At 37.7% G+C, this 17,198-nt stretch overlaps 1 protein-coding gene across 1 annotated transcript in view; it reads right to left on the bottom strand.

Moving 5' to 3' along the window:
- Positions 1 to 17,198, bottom strand: part of LOC139522652 (uncharacterized) — a 117,518-nt gene that overhangs the window by 62,409 nt on the left and 37,911 nt on the right. Inside the window, exons 30-45 of the mRNA XM_071316119.1 lie at positions 16,895 to 17,133; positions 16,355 to 16,469; positions 15,986 to 16,119; positions 15,141 to 15,255; positions 13,369 to 14,795; positions 8,944 to 12,975; positions 7,193 to 7,307; positions 6,565 to 6,710; positions 4,795 to 4,924; positions 3,867 to 4,060; positions 3,305 to 3,419; positions 2,690 to 2,856; positions 2,037 to 2,151; positions 1,583 to 1,764; positions 927 to 1,041; positions 285 to 448 (exon numbers count right to left, since the gene is read on the bottom strand). Coding sequence (XP_071172220.1) covers positions 285 to 448; positions 927 to 1,041; positions 1,583 to 1,764; positions 2,037 to 2,151; positions 2,690 to 2,856; positions 3,305 to 3,419; positions 3,867 to 4,060; positions 4,795 to 4,924; positions 6,565 to 6,710; positions 7,193 to 7,307; positions 8,944 to 12,975; positions 13,369 to 14,795; positions 15,141 to 15,255; positions 15,986 to 16,119; positions 16,355 to 16,469; positions 16,895 to 17,133 — 7,505 coding nt within the window. The remainder of the gene's footprint in view (positions 1 to 284; positions 449 to 926; positions 1,042 to 1,582; positions 1,765 to 2,036; positions 2,152 to 2,689; positions 2,857 to 3,304; positions 3,420 to 3,866; positions 4,061 to 4,794; positions 4,925 to 6,564; positions 6,711 to 7,192; positions 7,308 to 8,943; positions 12,976 to 13,368; positions 14,796 to 15,140; positions 15,256 to 15,985; positions 16,120 to 16,354; positions 16,470 to 16,894; positions 17,134 to 17,198) is intronic.

Genomic DNA, 17,198 nt, shown 5'->3' with positions numbered 1-17,198 from the left:
TTGGCAATAAAATTAGAAAGATCATATCATAGGGAACATGTGTACTAAATGTCAGATTGATTGGATTTCAACTTCATCAAAAAGTACCTCGACCAAAACCTTTAACCTGAAGCGGGACAGACAGACAGACAAATGAAGGAACAGACACACATACCAAAACACAATGCCCATAAGTTGGGCATAATAATCGGTAAAGGAATTTGAAAACCTATGCTTGTTTGAAAGTTTCTATCTACAAGACAAGAATGTTGTTCTATAAGATCTGAGGACTGTTTTATACTAACCTTTAGGTTTTGGTCCAGCTGTTGGTACCAGTCCAGAAGGTCCAGGGGTTGGTACTTGGGTGGTGCCATACTGTGTAGGTGTACAGTATGACATCTGACAACATTTATTATTTGGATCTTGTGTCATTGAACAGTATGCTGGCAGTGGTGGGTATCTTGGACATCTGAAGAAAACATTTTATATAACCCAATGAAACTCTATAAACATAAATCAACTTTTATAAGTAATGTTTTTGTGAATGGTCTACAAACACAATGGAGAGTAAATATTTTCTTTGGTCTCAACCATATATATAACCCTATATTAATTATATAAATTGACAGTGTAATTTGTAAAACAAGATACCCGCATGACGATTGTGGTCAAGTTTGGTTCAATTTTTCACAGTGGTTTCAGAGAAGATTTTTGTAAAAGTTAACAGACGAGGGAGGGCAGACAACGACAATGATGACAGATGCCAAATGATGAGTAAAGTTTACTTGCCCCGTTTAGCCAGGTGAGCTACAAAGTTATAATAATAACAAATTATTTATTGTTAAAAACAGATCCATATCGATATCTTAATAAAGAAACCTGAAATATGCATATAAAAGTAATTTTCATTTTTAAATATGTTGCCCAAGGATGTTTGTATAACTTACTTGTCTGTACATGAGAATCGTCCAGAGCTGGCATCCACACACTCACATGAGTAAGTACAACCATCATCCCAAATCTGTCCTTGTTTGTATATACCACCTTTGTATACACAAACATCTGAGCAAAAGAAATCAAGAGCATTTAGATAGGTAAGGTAATTTATAGTGTGTTTCATTTATGTGGCTGTACTTAGAATATATAATATAAAACATGTATTATCAATAAACAGAAAGTTGTTGAGCAATGTATAATTGAAAAGTGATGATTGTGAAAAGACATTATACAGTATAACATGCTCACATGACGCTTTCTACCAGAGTACCAAGTTTCAGGTATTTAAATTCAGAAGCTGTAGATTGTATCCCAGATAAAAATAAACAAAATTTCAAAGATGGAAATACTTTCATATCTCCTTATTCTAAAAATGGCAGCAGCAACTCATGAGGTCATGAAATTTAAGGTGTTTAAAAGAAGAAATTTTGATGGTAGTTCTATACAATTATTGGAATATTTACCTTGTGGTAAAACATAAATTGATTCAATATAATATGAGAACAGTTTGCATTATAAAAAGTATGCATCTAGTTGTGATTTTCATTAAAAATATAAAATACAAAACCAACAACATTTTGCCTTAGGAAGAATGTCTACTACTCACCTCTCTTGCCAATTACGGGAGGGTTGAGTTGTGGCTGTATGAATACAGTTCCCTTAGTACCATTGACAACCTGTGTAGGAATAGTGGCGTTAGGACTGATACATGATGGAACCTCACAACATGGGTCTTTTGGATCTGTTACATATGTACAGCTGGCAGGCAGTGCTGGGTAGATTGGACATCTGAAAAGGAATGCAGACATTTAGGTGACATGTAAGGTATGTACGTCAATGAATCTGATACTGATTGACACAATTAAAACAAATGGAAATATATAAAACATTTTAAAATTGGTTTCTAAAAATTTAATCTTTGTATCATCGGGATACCTTTTTTCTATAGTTGCTTTAACAATCTGTTTGAAATTTTTTCCTAAATGTTTTTGGTTATATAAATTGTAATTTAAAAATTTAATGTAGAATAAGATTCATTAAGCAATTTAGTTTTTCAGTACCTTTCATTACAATTAATGAGTCCAGATTTAGCATCATCACATCTACATGTCATATCACAACCTGACTGCCATGTCTGTCCTTGTCTGTATAATATACCATTGTAAATACAGAAATCTGAAAAGAGACAAATACGTCGAGTCAATGGCACCTCTAATGTATATTGTCTGTAACAAATAGTTGTGTTTTGGATAAGGAATTAGTGAATACCTAGTTTGCTATAGTATGTCAGAATTCGGTTAGATGTTTTCCATATATAAATGTGAACAATATCAACGTACAATCCCTACAGTAATATTGGCTATTTGGTGTCGAAGGCCATACTTTGAGTGATAATGGTTTACTTTTTACACATTGTGACTTGGATGGAGGGTTGTCTCATTGGCGCTCATACCACATCTTCTTATTTATTAATCTTTCTCCTCGACATTTACTTACAAAGAACACATTCATGTCATTAATATGGTATGTTACAGATCAAATAATCATCCTTTAAAATTATCAGTTATGTTTCACTCCCTAAATAGATTTGTATTGCTCCTCCTGGTAAACTCATTATTTGTTGAATTATACTAGCAAATCAGTTATACCTATCTTTAAAGGAAAGAACTTATATGTCCAGTCATGAATACTTTTTCTAGGATAATATACTAACCTACAGTAGGTGCTGTTGTTGGTCCCTGTGATGGTGGAGACACAGTAGATGGACCTAGGTATGGAGCAGCTGTTGGTACTAATCCACAAACTGGTTTCTCACAACAAGGATTTTGTGAATCGTATACCATCTGACAGGTGGGTGGTAGATTTGGATATCTCTTGCATCTAATAGTAAAACCAGAAATAATTATTTGACAAAAAATCTAATTTATGCTATCAGTTTGACATTATAAATAATTCAATTGTAAATGATTGCAATTAGATTTATCACAGATTTAATGCAGTCAGTTCATCAGCATATGGAAAAATTCAAAGTAAACAGGAAGTCGGTATCTGACAGTTCTGAAAAGTATTCACACAATAACATTACATCATTGACTGTCAAGTGGCTGACCAAATATGGAGTCATTCTGTTCTGTTGTTTGTCTATTTCTTTACTTTTTTTAACGGTAAGGTATATTTTCCATCAGACGATGCAAAAAAAAAAGTTTTTTTAAAATTTATATCAAACCTATAAGATAAATACTAAATACAAAACATAGGGAAACAGATAATAAACCCTGTTGATCCACATGCACATCAAACTTTTGTATTTTAAATATTTTATACATACTTGTCTGTACACTGGAACTGTCCCATTTTACCATCAACACATTCACAATCAAATGAACAACCATCCTGCCATTTCTGTCCCTGTGTGTACTGTTTACCCTTGTATACACACACAGCTACAATGAGAAAATTAACTTGGAGTTTTATGCTATAAAGTTCTATTTAATACTGTATTGAAATAGTATGTAGTCTCTAGTAGAAAGTTGTCTCATTGACAATCATACCAAATCTTATTTATAGTATTATATTCAATTATGAGCTTTAAATTGATTACTAGGTAGAAAAGCATCTTTAATGAAAATTTAAATACAAGAAACTAGATCTTTGATAATGACCTCCCTTATTCAGCTACAATATTTGAATGACACATTGTATCAGTTCAGGGTTACCTTTAAACATGAGGTGATCACAGTTTTGAACGACCTTGACTGGTTTTACAGCCCTTGCATGTTTGGCCAATTCTACAATAAAGTTACCCTTTGGAGCTATTGAAGGTTTACCCGGAAAAACAGTGGATGGGAGCAGAGTACCAGTACTGGGTTACCTTTATACACTAAACTTACCCTTTGGAGCTATTGTAGGTTTACCCGGTACAACAGTGGGTGGGGGAAGAGTACCAGTACCAGTAATGGTTCCCTGTACACCTTGGATATTTGTTGTATTTTTGTTGTTGCAGTCAGGAGCTTGACAACATTGTGGGTCTCTACTATCAGGTACCATTACACAGTTAGGGCCTAGGTTAGAGTACTTGGCACATCTGAAATATATATAAACAAGATAAGTAAACTGTACTGTTTCCTCATAGTTCAGGCCTACAAAAGTGATGTTTAAATGTATATGCTATTTTAAGATAATTTAAATGTACATTGTATATGCTATTTTAAGATAATTCTGAAATGGTAAGTGACTCAATACATAAATCTAACGCTGTCTGCAAGTTTTTGCTCTAAGCTTTGTGTTTTAGTTTCATAAAATTTGGGTAAGGAAAACTTAAAGTTAGAACGCAGAAACAAAATAAAAATCAATTTTTCAAGTTATCAAGGGGCATAACTCTTTGGTCTTGAATGTAATTAAGTTGCTCATTGCCCAAACTCCAACTTTGTCTGCGAGGTTCAGTTCTTTACATTGTGTATGAGTTACAAAAAATGTGGATAGGAAAACTTTAGCGTTAAGGGTGTGGGGAAACAAAGATTCTTTTAATTACGATCTTGGAGTGAAGAAACTCATATGGGACCTACCATGAACAGTCAATGGTAACACTTAATACCCCCATTGCCATAGCAACAGGAGCATAAAAAATCAAATTTAAAATCACCTCTTAAATTTGGATGCCCAATGTAATAAGAACTTTAAAGGTCTGTAAATTTGCAAAAGTAAACTTTGCTCTTCCCAAATTACATCAAATGTAACCGATTTATTATTTAGAGACTGAACAATTTGCTACCATGCAGATTTGATTTTTTTAACATAAAAATCTCCATAAAATATTACCTGTCTTGACAGCTATAGAATCCCATCTTGGCATCTTGACAAACACATACTTTGTCACAGTCATCATACCATTTCTGTCCCTGGGTGTATACATTACCCTTGTATAAACAAGCATTGATGTCAGGCTTGGCTACAAGTATAAAATCAAATTTACACATTACCCTTGTATAAAGAAGCATTGATTTAAGACTTGGCTACAAGTATAAAATCAAATTTACACATTATCCTTGCATAAAGAAGCATAGATGTCAGGCTTGGCTAAAAGTATAAAATCAAAAGTAATTTATACATTACTCTTGTATAAAGAAGCATAGATGTCAGGCTTGGCTACAAGTATAAAATCAAAAGTAATTTACACATTACCCTTGTATGAAAAAGCATTGATGTCAGGCTTGGCTACAAGTATAAAATCAAAATTAATTTACACATTACCCTTGTATAAAGAAGCATTGATGTCAGGCTTGGCAACAAGTATAAAATCAAAAGTAATTTACACGTTATCCTTGTATAAACAAGCAACAATGTCAGGCTTGGCTACAAGTAAAAAATCTAAATACTGTTATCATATACATGCCAACTTCCGTTTAGTTGCATTCAGTTAAAAAGTATTAACCCTTACCATTTTGTGACTGTCTTATGACAGGCTCACCCAATCAACCATTATTTGGTTCCAATGGTTCTCCTTACTTTTAGAGGTCAACCTGAGGCTATCTATTGTCATGTTTCTTACGCTTAAGTTGCGTTTTGAGCTCAAATATGAATTTTGAAAATTTAAATCAGATAAAACTGTTTATTGTGAAGTATAAAATTCCATTGGGTGTCTTTTACAGGAAGTACAGAGGCCTAAAACTTTCAAAAATAGTGCAAACCTGTAGGCATATATCTACTGATCGTAATTATTATTGAAATAAAGCATAGGACATAATTACTTCTGGTTTGATCTCTAGTTGAAGTCAAAAATCAGAATCAATCTTGAAATTCTGTATTTTTTTGTCCAAATGACCTTCTTTAAGAATGTTTTACCAAGATCAGTTTCACTCCCACCTAAGAACTGTTGGGATTGATGTTTTTACTTGGGTCCACTCTACATGCAGACTACAGCTTGATACCTCTATCAGCACCAATCGATTTTCTGGGTCAAGAAATAGGATGAATAATCGTCAAAATTGACGTTTTCTGCATATAATGACCAACTTGGCCAAGCACTCACCTGTTACTGGAGGTATTTGTGTACTAGGACCTAGATATGGTGCAGGTGTTAATGTCAGCCCAGCATGGCCTATAACTCACCTGTTACTGGAGGTATTTGTGTACTAGGACCTAGATATGGTACAGGTGTTGGTGTCAGCCCAGCATGGCCTATAACTCACCAGTTACTGGAGGTATTTGTGTACTAGGACCTAGATATGGTGCAGGTGTTAATGTCAGCCCAGCATGGCCTATAACTCACCTGTTACTGGAGGTATTTGTGTACTAGGACTTAAATATGATGCAGGTGTTGGTGTAAGCCCAGCATGGCCTATAACTCACCTGTTACTGGAGGTATTTGTGTACTAGGACCTAGATATGGTGCAGGTGTTGGTGTCAGCCCAGCATGGCCTATAACTCACCTGTTACTGGAGGTATTTGTGTACTAGGACCTAGATATGGTGCAGGTGTTGGTGTCAGCCCAGCATGGCCTATAACTCACCTGTTACTGGAGGTATTTGTGTACTAGGACCTAGATATGGTGCAGGTGTTAATGTCAGTCAAACATGACCTATAACTCACCTGTTATTGGAGGTGTTTGTGTACTAGGACCTAGATATGGTGCAGGTGTTGGTGTGGGCTGTGCACAGGAAGGAATCATACAACATGAATCTTTAGGATCAATGGTGAGTCGACAGCTGGCTGGGACATCTGTGTAGGTTGGACACCTTTAATACAGAATGCATATGTATCATTGTGGTGAATAAGTTACATTGACTTAAATTAAATGCTGATTTGTTGTTTTAAGTACTTCCAGATTCTAAATACCATTCATACAAACAAATGGGTGGATCATAAATATAAATCAAAACTATATAGATTTTCTAATGTTTTTGATAAATAGGCCATTTAATTTCACAATACATGTCTATCAATTCTTTCACTTTTGAAGACATGACTTTAGAGTTAAATTTGTCTTATATTTTTAACAATCAACAAACTACTTATTTTTCAAAGGAATTACATAAAATAAAACAAACAAACAAACCCCAAAAAAATCCAAATTCTAATCATTTCAAACTGTTTAATATAAAATGTCTGCACAATGTATGATCATATATTAAAAAAAGGGATCATCAATTCTATTCAAACATCACATCATTAACATGGAAGTGCCTACATACAGTGTGGACTATAAATAGAATGTTACCTTTCTTTACATTGATAGCTGCCTGTCATATCATCAATACATTCACATTTGTACTGACATCCATCTTCCCATTTATCTCCCTTCTTATAGGATACACCTTTGTACATACACGACTCTGAAAAAACATGTTAATAAATTACATATAGAATTATATAGCAGTAAAACATCACTTTTTACAATCTAAAAAGGGTCTTTACCATGAGAATAGGTGACATCAGGGTCTTTACCAAGAGAATAGGTGACATTCGGGTCTTTACCATGAGAATAGGTGTCATAAGGGTCTTCACCATGAGAAAAGGTGACATTAAGGTCTTTACCATGATAATAGGTGACATTAGGGTCTTTACCATGAGAATGGGTGACATTAGTCTTTACCATGAGAAAAGGTGACATTAGGGTCTTTACTATGAGAATGGGTGACATAAGTCTTTACCATGAGAAAAGGTGACATTAGGGTCTTTACTTTGAGAATATGTGACATTAGAGTCTTTACCATTAGCATAGGGGACATTAGGGTCTTTACCAAAAGTATAGGTTACATTAGGGTCTTTACCATGAGAATAGATGACATTAGGATCTTTACTTTTAAATGGTTGACATTAGTCTTTACCATGATAAAAGGTGACATTAGGGTCTTTACCATGAGAATAGGTGACATGAGGGTCTTTACTATGAGAATAGATGAAATTAGAGTCTTTACAATAAGAATAGGTGACATTAGGGTCTTTTCCAAGAGAATAGGTGGCATTACAGTCTTTAACATGAGAATAAGTGACATTAGGGTCTTTACCATTAGAATAGGTGACATTTTCTATTTGGTGTATTGTTTGATGTTTTAATTATTTCCAGTGTCTTTTTGTGGTATTTTTTTACTCAGATCAATACTTTGAATGGTATATATCGTTAAAACGTAGTGGTGATCCTATGATTATTTTACATAAAAACAAAAATTTATTAACCAACAACATATAGTTTTTTAAGAAAAATCTTTGGAGTAGAACTTTGAAATTTTATGATTTTTAGACAAATTAAAGAAGTTTTTCGCTTACTATATGTGCTTTCTTATACATTTATTTCCTGTGCATGAGGGAGATATGAAGATTTGTTCACCCAAGAATATTCATATTTCACGAGGGCTTTGCCAGAGGGAAATATGTTTTTTGTTTCGAGAGTGAGTAAATCTTCATATAAATGAATGTTTTATTCCACTGTCCATATGCTGAATATAAAATATTAGTTTCGTACATTTATTTTCTTAATTACCCTGTTTTTGTAACTGAACACGACTTACACATTAATAAACAGTAAGGATCAAAAGTTAACTATAAGTCTTTTTGTTTTAATATAACGTGTCAATTTTCAACATGATAATGATTTTTATTATCGCTGTTTGAAAAAAATAATAATTTCAAATCGTTATGTACATTAACCTCGCACGATGTAGCCCCAACATTTCAGAGGAGAATATGATCCTCAGAGGGGAATATGAGATTTGTTCAATGACACGTGGTATAGTCTCGACCAATCAAATATTGTTTAAACTATCAATATGTATAAACAGTACAATAATAAGAAAAATATTCACCTGTTTTGAAAGTTTTCAATCAGAAATATTTAAGAAATTAAAAAATGATAAATAATTATATTTTTTCCATTTTCAGTTATAGTTCAACGAGCCAAAGATGTATGCCAAAGGTTACCAAAATATGTGACATAGCACATTTACTTTTCCCTGACTTTAAAATACCTACTTCCATTTACTCCAACACCTTGGCCAGTGATGATACCAGGTATGGCTGTAGGTATTAAATAAGGCTTCTTGGTTGGAGCATTAGTTGGTCCAGGTGTTGGTATCAATCCTTGTGGGAAGGGAAGGTAAGGGGGCAATGTTGGTGCCTTCCCAGGTGCATACGTTTGGCCTGGATACTGAGTTGGTACTTTCCCAGGTGGATATGTGTAGCCTGGTCCTGGAGTCAAATATGGACCTAATGTTGGCAGTAGATCAGGTGGGAATGGTTTATATGGTGACAATGTTGGAGCCAGACCTGGTGGATATGTCTGACCTGGATATTGTGTTGGTACTTTCCCAGGGGGATATGTGTAACCTGGTCCTGGTGTCAGATATGGTGATAAAGTTGGCAACAAACCTGTTGGGAAAGGTTTGTATGGTGGCAATGTTGGCTCCTTTCCAGGTTGGTAAGTCTGTCCTGGATACTGAGTTGGGACCTTTCCTGGAGGATATGTGTAGCCTGGTCCTGGTGTTATGTATGGTGACAATGTAGGCCTGAGACCTGGTGGGAATGTTTTATATGGAGACAAAGTTGGAATCTCTCCTGGGAAAGTTGTTGGTGGTACTTTTCCTGGTGGGTAGGTGTAACCTGGTCCTGGTGTTGCATAGGGACCAAGGGTTGGAAATAAATCTGGTGGGAATGGTTTGTTAGGAGACAGTGTTGGTATCTCTCCAGGGAAACTAGTTGGTGGTACTTTGCCTGGTGGGTATGTATAGCCTGGTCCTGGTGTTCTATAAGGTGAGGCAGTTGGTATCAGCCCTGATGGGAATGGTTTGAATGGCGGCAGTGTTGGAATCTGTCCTGGATACTGTGTCGCTGGGACCTTTCCAGGCGGGTATGTATAGCCTGGTCCTGGTGTCAGATATGGTGATGCTGTTGGATAGAGATCTAATGGGAATGGTTTGTATGGAGGTAATGTTGGTATCTCTCCTGGATAACTTGTTGGTGGTACTTTGCCTGGTGGGTATGTGTAGCCTGGTCCTGGTGTTCTATAAGGCGAAACAGTTGGTATTAAATCTGGTGGGAACGGTTGATATGGGGGCAATGTTGGAATCTCTCCTGGGAATCTGGTTGGTGGAACTTTTCCTGGTGGGTATGTGTAACCTGGTCCTGGTGTTAAATAAGGTGACAATGTTGGTTGGAGGCCTGGTGGGAAAGTTTGATATGGTGCCAGAGTTGGTTCCTTCCCAGGTTGGTATGTCTGTCCTGGATACTGAGTTGGTACTCTGCCTGGAGGATATGTGTATCCTGGTCCTGGTGTCATGTACGGTGATAGTGTTGGTAACAGACCTGGAGGATATGGTTTGTTAGGTGCCAGTGTCGGTGCCAGACCTGGTGGATATGTCTGACCTGGATACTGTGTTGGTACTTTCCCTGGAGGATACGTTACTCCTGGTCCAGGTGTGAGGTATCGTGAAGCGGTTGGAATTAATCCTTGTGGGAATGGTTGGTATGGTGGCAATGTTGGAATCTGTCCTGGATACTGAGTTGGTGGGACCTTTCCTGGTGGGTATGTGTAACCTGGTCCTGGAGTCAGGTATGGAGATAATGTTGGTCCAAGTCCTGGTGGGAATGGTTTGTATGGAGCCAATGTTGGAATTTCTCCAGGGAAATTTGTTGGTGGTACTTTGCCTGGTGGGTAAGTGTAGCCAGGTCCTGGTGTGAAATAAGGTCTGATTGTTGGTAATAGATCTGGTGGGAAAGTCTGATATGGTGCTAGTGTTGGTTCCATTCCTGGTCTGAATGTTTGCCCAGGATACTGTGTTGGGACTTTTCCTGGAGGATAAGTGTAGCCTGGTCCTGGTGTTAAATATGGTGCTTTTGTAGGTAACAGATCTAGTGGGAATGGTTGGTATGGTGGCAATGTTGGAATCTCTCCTGGGAATTTGGTTGGTGGAACCTTTCCTGGTGGGTATGTGTACCCTGGTCCTGGTGTCAGATAAGGTGACAGAGTTGGACCTAATCCTTGGGGGAATGGACTCCAAGGTGGCAGGGTTGGTGCTTTCCCAGGTGCAAATGTCTGGCCTGGATATTGAGTTGGTACTTTTCCTGGTGGGTAGGTGTAGCCAGGTCCTGGTGTAAAGTATGGAGCTACTGTTGGTAGTAAATCTGGAGGGAAAGTTTGATATGGTGCCAATGTTGGTTCCATTCCTGGTTTGAATGTTTGTCCAGGATATTGTGTTGGGACTTTTCCAGGCGGGTATGTGTAGCCTGGTCCTGGTGTCAAATACGGTGAAGCTGTTGGCAACAAATCTAGTGGGAAGGGTTGATATGGTGGCAATGTTGGAATCTGTCCTGGATACTGTGTCGGTGGAACTTTTCCTGGTGGATATGTGTACCCTGGTCCTGGTGTGAGGTATGGTGACAAAGTTGGTCCAAGTCCTGGTGGAAAAGTCTGATATGGTGCTAGAGTTGGTTCCTTTCCTGGGGCAAAAGTTTGCCCTGGATACTGAGTGGGAACCTTCCCTGGTGGGTATGTATAGCCTGGTCCTGGAGTGAAATATGGTCTAATTGTTGGAAGAAGACCTGGAGGGAAAGGCTTGTTAGGGGACAATGTTGGTTCTTTCCCAGGTTGGAATGTTTGGCCTGGATACTGAGTTGGGACTTTTCCTGGAGGATAAGTGTAGCCTGGGCCTGGTGTCAGATATGGTGCTACTGTTGGTAACATTCCTGGTGGAAATGGTTTGAATGGTGACAAAGTTGGTATCTCTCCAGGGAAACTGGTTGGTGGAACTTTCCCAGGTGGGTATGTGTAGCCTGGTCCTGGTGTCAAGTATGGTGAAGCTGTTGGCAACAAATCTGTTGGGAAAGGTTTGTATGGTGGCAATGTTGGAATCTCTCCTGGAAAATTGGTTGGTGGTACTTTTCCTGGTGGGTATGTGTAACCTGGTCCTGGTGTTCTATATGGACTTAATGTTGGTAACAAATAGCTAGGATATGGAAGATTAGGTGCCAATGTTGGTTCCTTTCTAGGTTGGTATGTCTGTCCTGGGTATTGAGTTGGTACCTTGCCTGGTGGATAGGTAACTCCTGGTCCTGGTGTTAGATATGGAGACATCGTTGGCCTGAGACCAGGAGGGAATGTCTGATATGGTGATAATGTTGGTACCTTTCCTGGTTGGAAGGTCTGTCCAGGATACTGTGTTGGCACTTTTCCTGGTGGATATGTGTAATCTGGTCCAGGGGTTAATAATGGTGACAATGTTGGCAATAATCCTGTAGGGAATGGTTTATATGGTGGCAATGTTGGTTCCTTTCCTGGTTTGAAGGTCTGTCCAGGATACTGTGTTGGTACTTTTCCAGGTGGATATGTATACCCTGGTCCTGGTGTCAAATATGGAGAAATGGTTGGACCCAGTCCTGGTGGGAATGGCTTATACGGTGCTAGTGTTGGTATTTCTCCAGGATACCTGGTTGGAGGTACCTGTCCAGGGGGATAAGTATATCCTGGTCCGGGTGTTAAATAAGGTGATAGTGTTGGTCCAAGTCCTGGTGGAAATGGTTTATTTGGTTCTAATGTAGGTATCTGTCCTGGAGGGAAAGTCTGACCTGGAAACTGTGTAGGTATTTTATAACCCTGAGGATATGTGTAGCCATAACCTGGTGTCAAATAGGGTGCCTGTGTTGGCAACAAACCTGGTGGGAAAGGTTTATTAGGTGTCAATGTTGGAGCTTGTCCAGGTTTATATGTCTGACCTGGATACTGTGTTGGCACTTTTCCTGGTGGGTAAGTATATCCTGGTCCTGGGGTTATGTAAGGTGGCTGTGTTGGCATCAGGTCTGGTGGGAATGGTTTAAATGGTGATAAAGTTGGTATCTCTCCAGGGATACTGGTTGGTGGAACTTTTCCAGGTGGGTATGTGTAGCCTGGTCCTGGTGTCAAGTATGGTCCCATTGTTGGCAGAAGATTTGGTGGGAAAGGTTTATAAGGTGATAGAGTTGGTTCTTTGCCTGGTTGGAAGGTCTGTCCTGGGAACTGTGTTGGTACTCTCCCTGAAAATACATTTACCTTACGTTAAGCATGATTTTATTGCATATCTTTATCATATGTTTCCTTTTACAAAATTTTTTACTTCTGGTGTATCTTTTGTTTTTAGGTGGTAAATAGTGAATTGCAAATTATCAATTGTCAGATGACTTAATTAAATTACCCCGCCTTTCTTTTTTTATTGTTTGTCTTTCCTTTTTCCCAAACCAAACTATAGCTATGAAGGGACAATTTAAAGTAGATATGTGTACCGACGTGCGTATGTGTAGCCTAGCCCTGGAGTCGGGTATGGTGACAAAGTTGGTCCAAGTCCTAGTGGTAATGTTTTTTTGGTTTTTTGTTTCACTTTATCTAAGCTGGGCTATGAAAGAACAATGTAAGTAGTAATGTGTACTAACCTGGTGGGTATGTGAAGCCTGGTCCTGGTGTGAGATATGGTGACATAGTTGGTCCTAGTCCTGGAGGGAATGGTTTGTTTGGTGCTAGAGTTGGTTCCTTTCCTGGGGCAAATGTCTGTCCTGGATATTCTGTTGGTACTAGCCCTGGTGGGTAGGTGTAACCTGGTCCAGGTGTTAAATATGGTGACTGTGTAGGCAGTAGATCTGGTCGGAATGTTTGATATGGTGGCAATGTTGGTTCCTTTCCTGGTTGGAATGTCTGTCCAGGATATTGGGTTGGGACTTTTCCTGGGGGATAAGTGTAGCCAGGTCCTGGTGTTCTGTAAGGTCCCATTGTAGGCATCAGTCCTGGAGGGAAAGGCTTGTTTGGAGCCAGAGTTGGTTCCTTTCCTGGTTGGTATGTCTGTCCTGGATACTGAGTGGGAACTCTGCCTGGTGGATATGTATAGCCTGGTCCAGGTGTTCGGTATGGTGACATTGTTGGTTCTAGTCCTTTAGGGAATGGTTTGTATGGAGGAAGAGTTGGAATTTCTCCAGGATAACTGGTTGGTGGTACTTTTCCTGGTGGATAAGTGTAGCCTGGTCCTGGTGTTATATAAGGAGCTAAAGTTGGCAGAAGATCTGTTGGGAAAGGTTTGTATGGTGGCAGTGTTGGTATCTCTCCAGGGAAACTGGTTGGTGGTACTTTGCCAGGTGGGTATGTATATCCTGGACCTGGAGTTCTATAAGGTGACATTGTTGGTCTCAAATTGGGTGGAAATGGTTTGTATGGAGATAATGTTGGCTCTTTTCCTGGTGGGAAAGTCTGTCCTGGATACTGAGTTGGGACTCTCCCGGGTGGATATGTGTAACCTACTCCTGGTGTCAAATACGGTGACATTGTTGGTAACAGATCTGGAGGGAAAGGTTTGTTAGGTTGGAGTGTAGGTTCCATTCCTGGTCTGAATGTTTGCCCAGGATACTGTGTTGGGACCTTTCCTGGAGGATATGTGTAGCCTGGTCCTGGTGTAAGGAATGGTGATGCTGTTGGTTGAAGATCTGGTGGGAATGGTTTATATGGTGCCAATGTTGGCGCTTTTCCTGGTGGGTATGTTTGTCCTGGATATTGTGTTGGTACTTTCCCTGGTGGGTAGGTATAACCAGGTCCTGGGGTCAAGAAAGGTGACAAAGTTGGCTGAAGTCCAGGTGGGTATGGTTTGTATGGTGCAAGTGTTGGTGCTTTCCCAGGTGCAAATGTTTGTCCTGGATACTGAGTTGGTACCTTATTTGGTGGGTAAGTCACACCTGGGCCAGGTGTAAGATAAGGCGATATTGTAGGTATAACTGTTGTTGCAGGTGCTTGTTGACATCTTGGTTTCATACAACACTGATCCTTTGGATCTGTCTCCATTGTGCAGTAGCTTGGAATATTTGGATACTTAGCACATCTAAAATATAATATATTCATTTGTTTACAGAAATAGTTTGATTGGATTTGCTTTATACATGTATATATTTCTTTGCTCTTCTATCCTCTAAATTTTTGATCTTCAATCTATCTTCTACATTTTTGTAAGTTACGAACATTAAAAAACCCTGATACATGAATATTGTCTTCATAAATATAATAGAAAAACATTCCCATGTGTCCTGTTTTGTTTTTGTATTTACTGTGACAAAGAGTGGGATTTAGGCAAATGACAATTTATACAACATGCTAAAACTCGTTTGTAAAGTAGCTTTTATCAAAAAACATAAAAAAGTTACACATTTAGCTCTAGCAAATTACATACCTATCACTACATCTGTAATACCCTGTGGTACCATTCTCACAGGAACATCTCAGATCACATCCATCATCCCAGGTCTTTCCTTCGTTAAATGCTACACCATTATACATACATTGACCTTTAACAAAATTACATATATCTCATTACATCATTTTCCATAGTGTAAATAACTTAAAATAAACAAAATTTACATTGCTGATTATTCAATAATGAAAAAAATGTTATAAAGTTACAGTCATCCTTGGTAAATTTTAGTTTTTGTTTTCAAACATGTTGAAGGCTTTGAAGGTCTTTCTACCTCAAGAATAGATTACCGTAGCTGTATTTGGAAAAACTGTTAAGAATTTTTTGTCCTCTTTGCTCTTCAATTTCGTAATTTTTTTGGCCATATTGACCTTTTTTGATTCAATTGTCACTGATCAAGTTTTTTGTAGACGAAAATGCCTGTCTGGCGCAAATACAAAAATTCAAGTCTAGTATATATGATGAGAATATTTTATAGTAAAATGAGATTGGATAGGTGGGAGTAGAATTTTTATTTTAGGACATGTATCAAAAGTGATTTATAGTTGTAAGTTCTTATAACGTATGCAGAATTATTCACAGTATACTGGTTTTGGAAGAAATTTGGATGTCCCTTTTTACCAACTCAAGTCAATTTAAATGAAATGATTTTGCTTTCAACAAACTCATGAAATGCACTTTTGTACACTGCAAGGACACTTCCACTAACATAATACATTAAATTATCCACGATGTGCTTCAAGTTTTTAATATTTGTAGTATACAATCTGATTAAATTATACAGGAAATCTTTCACCATAAGAATATAATCTGTATTATCTTACCAGCAGGGGTTGGTGAGGCATTAGGTCCTGGTGATGGGTTCAATGATGGCTGACATGTGACCTTCATACAACAAGGATTCTGATAATCTCTGGTCAGCGTACATTCTTTAGGAATGTCTACAAACTTTGGACACCTAAAATCATTTATTAGTGAGATATAGAAATCATTTTAGTATCAAAAGGCAATAAAATGTTAAATGATGTTTTCTGAAATATTACAGTTCCTAATAAATGACTTACTGCTGATCTAACAAAGTGAATGAAGATGTAGCAATAAAAAACAATATGCTGGTCACAGAATGAAATAGAGACTATCTTACACTTGTATCAATATAAATTAAGTCAAGACAATATTCTTGCTATACATACTTCTCTGTACACTTGTACAATCCTTTCTTGGAATCTTGACAAACACAGTCAAAGTCACAGCCATCCTGCCATTTCTGGTCCTGATTATACTGCTTTCCTTTGTACACACATACATCTGGAAACAAAAATGGATTTCTTCTTAATTTGTATTTGTTCTGAATATGCAAAAAATGTTTGTCACTGGATAAAAGAAAAAATCAAGTGTATAATATAGATATAAGAAGATGTGATATGAGTGTCATGAGATATCTCTTAATCCAAGTCACAAGTTGTAAAAGTAAACAACCATAGTATGATCATAGCAAAAATATTCTTTTATGACTAAATGTGCATTTAATGTGACAAATATCATATAGTATATACCATGCTAAGGGAAGGGAAGCTTTAATATTCCCTCAACTGACAAGTTGTTAACCTGTATATCCTCACTCAGAAGTCACAGCAGGGGTATACAAATGTAACTAATGATATTGTTTTCAGATTATAGCATAACTTATTCTAAATGTAATAAATATAGATTAATAAGACGTGACAATTTACCTTTATACGTTGGAGCCAGTGTTGGAGCTGAGGTTGGTCCAGTGTATCCTGGGTATGGTGTTGGTTGTTGATATGGTTGTGGTGTTGGTGTAACGATACCTCCAGAAATGACACCTGGCGGTGCTGTGGCAAAGCCGGTACCATTGGTGTATGTACATTTAGGTGCTTGACAACAGATGGGGTCTTGTGGATCTGGTATTAATGTACATGTAGCTGGTAGTCCAGTATACTTCGCACATCTGTAATAAAAAAAATAACTCAAAATACAGAATGACTGATATAGAATTACTATCTAATATCATAT

This window comes from Mytilus edulis, chromosome 5, assembly GCF_963676685.1.
Source record: "Mytilus edulis chromosome 5, xbMytEdul2.2, whole genome shotgun sequence".
In the NCBI taxonomy this organism is placed as follows: domain Eukaryota; kingdom Metazoa; phylum Mollusca; class Bivalvia; order Mytilida; family Mytilidae; genus Mytilus; species Mytilus edulis.
Note: the sequence above shows the minus strand (reverse complement) of the source record. Positions and strands in the feature narration are given on the sequence as shown.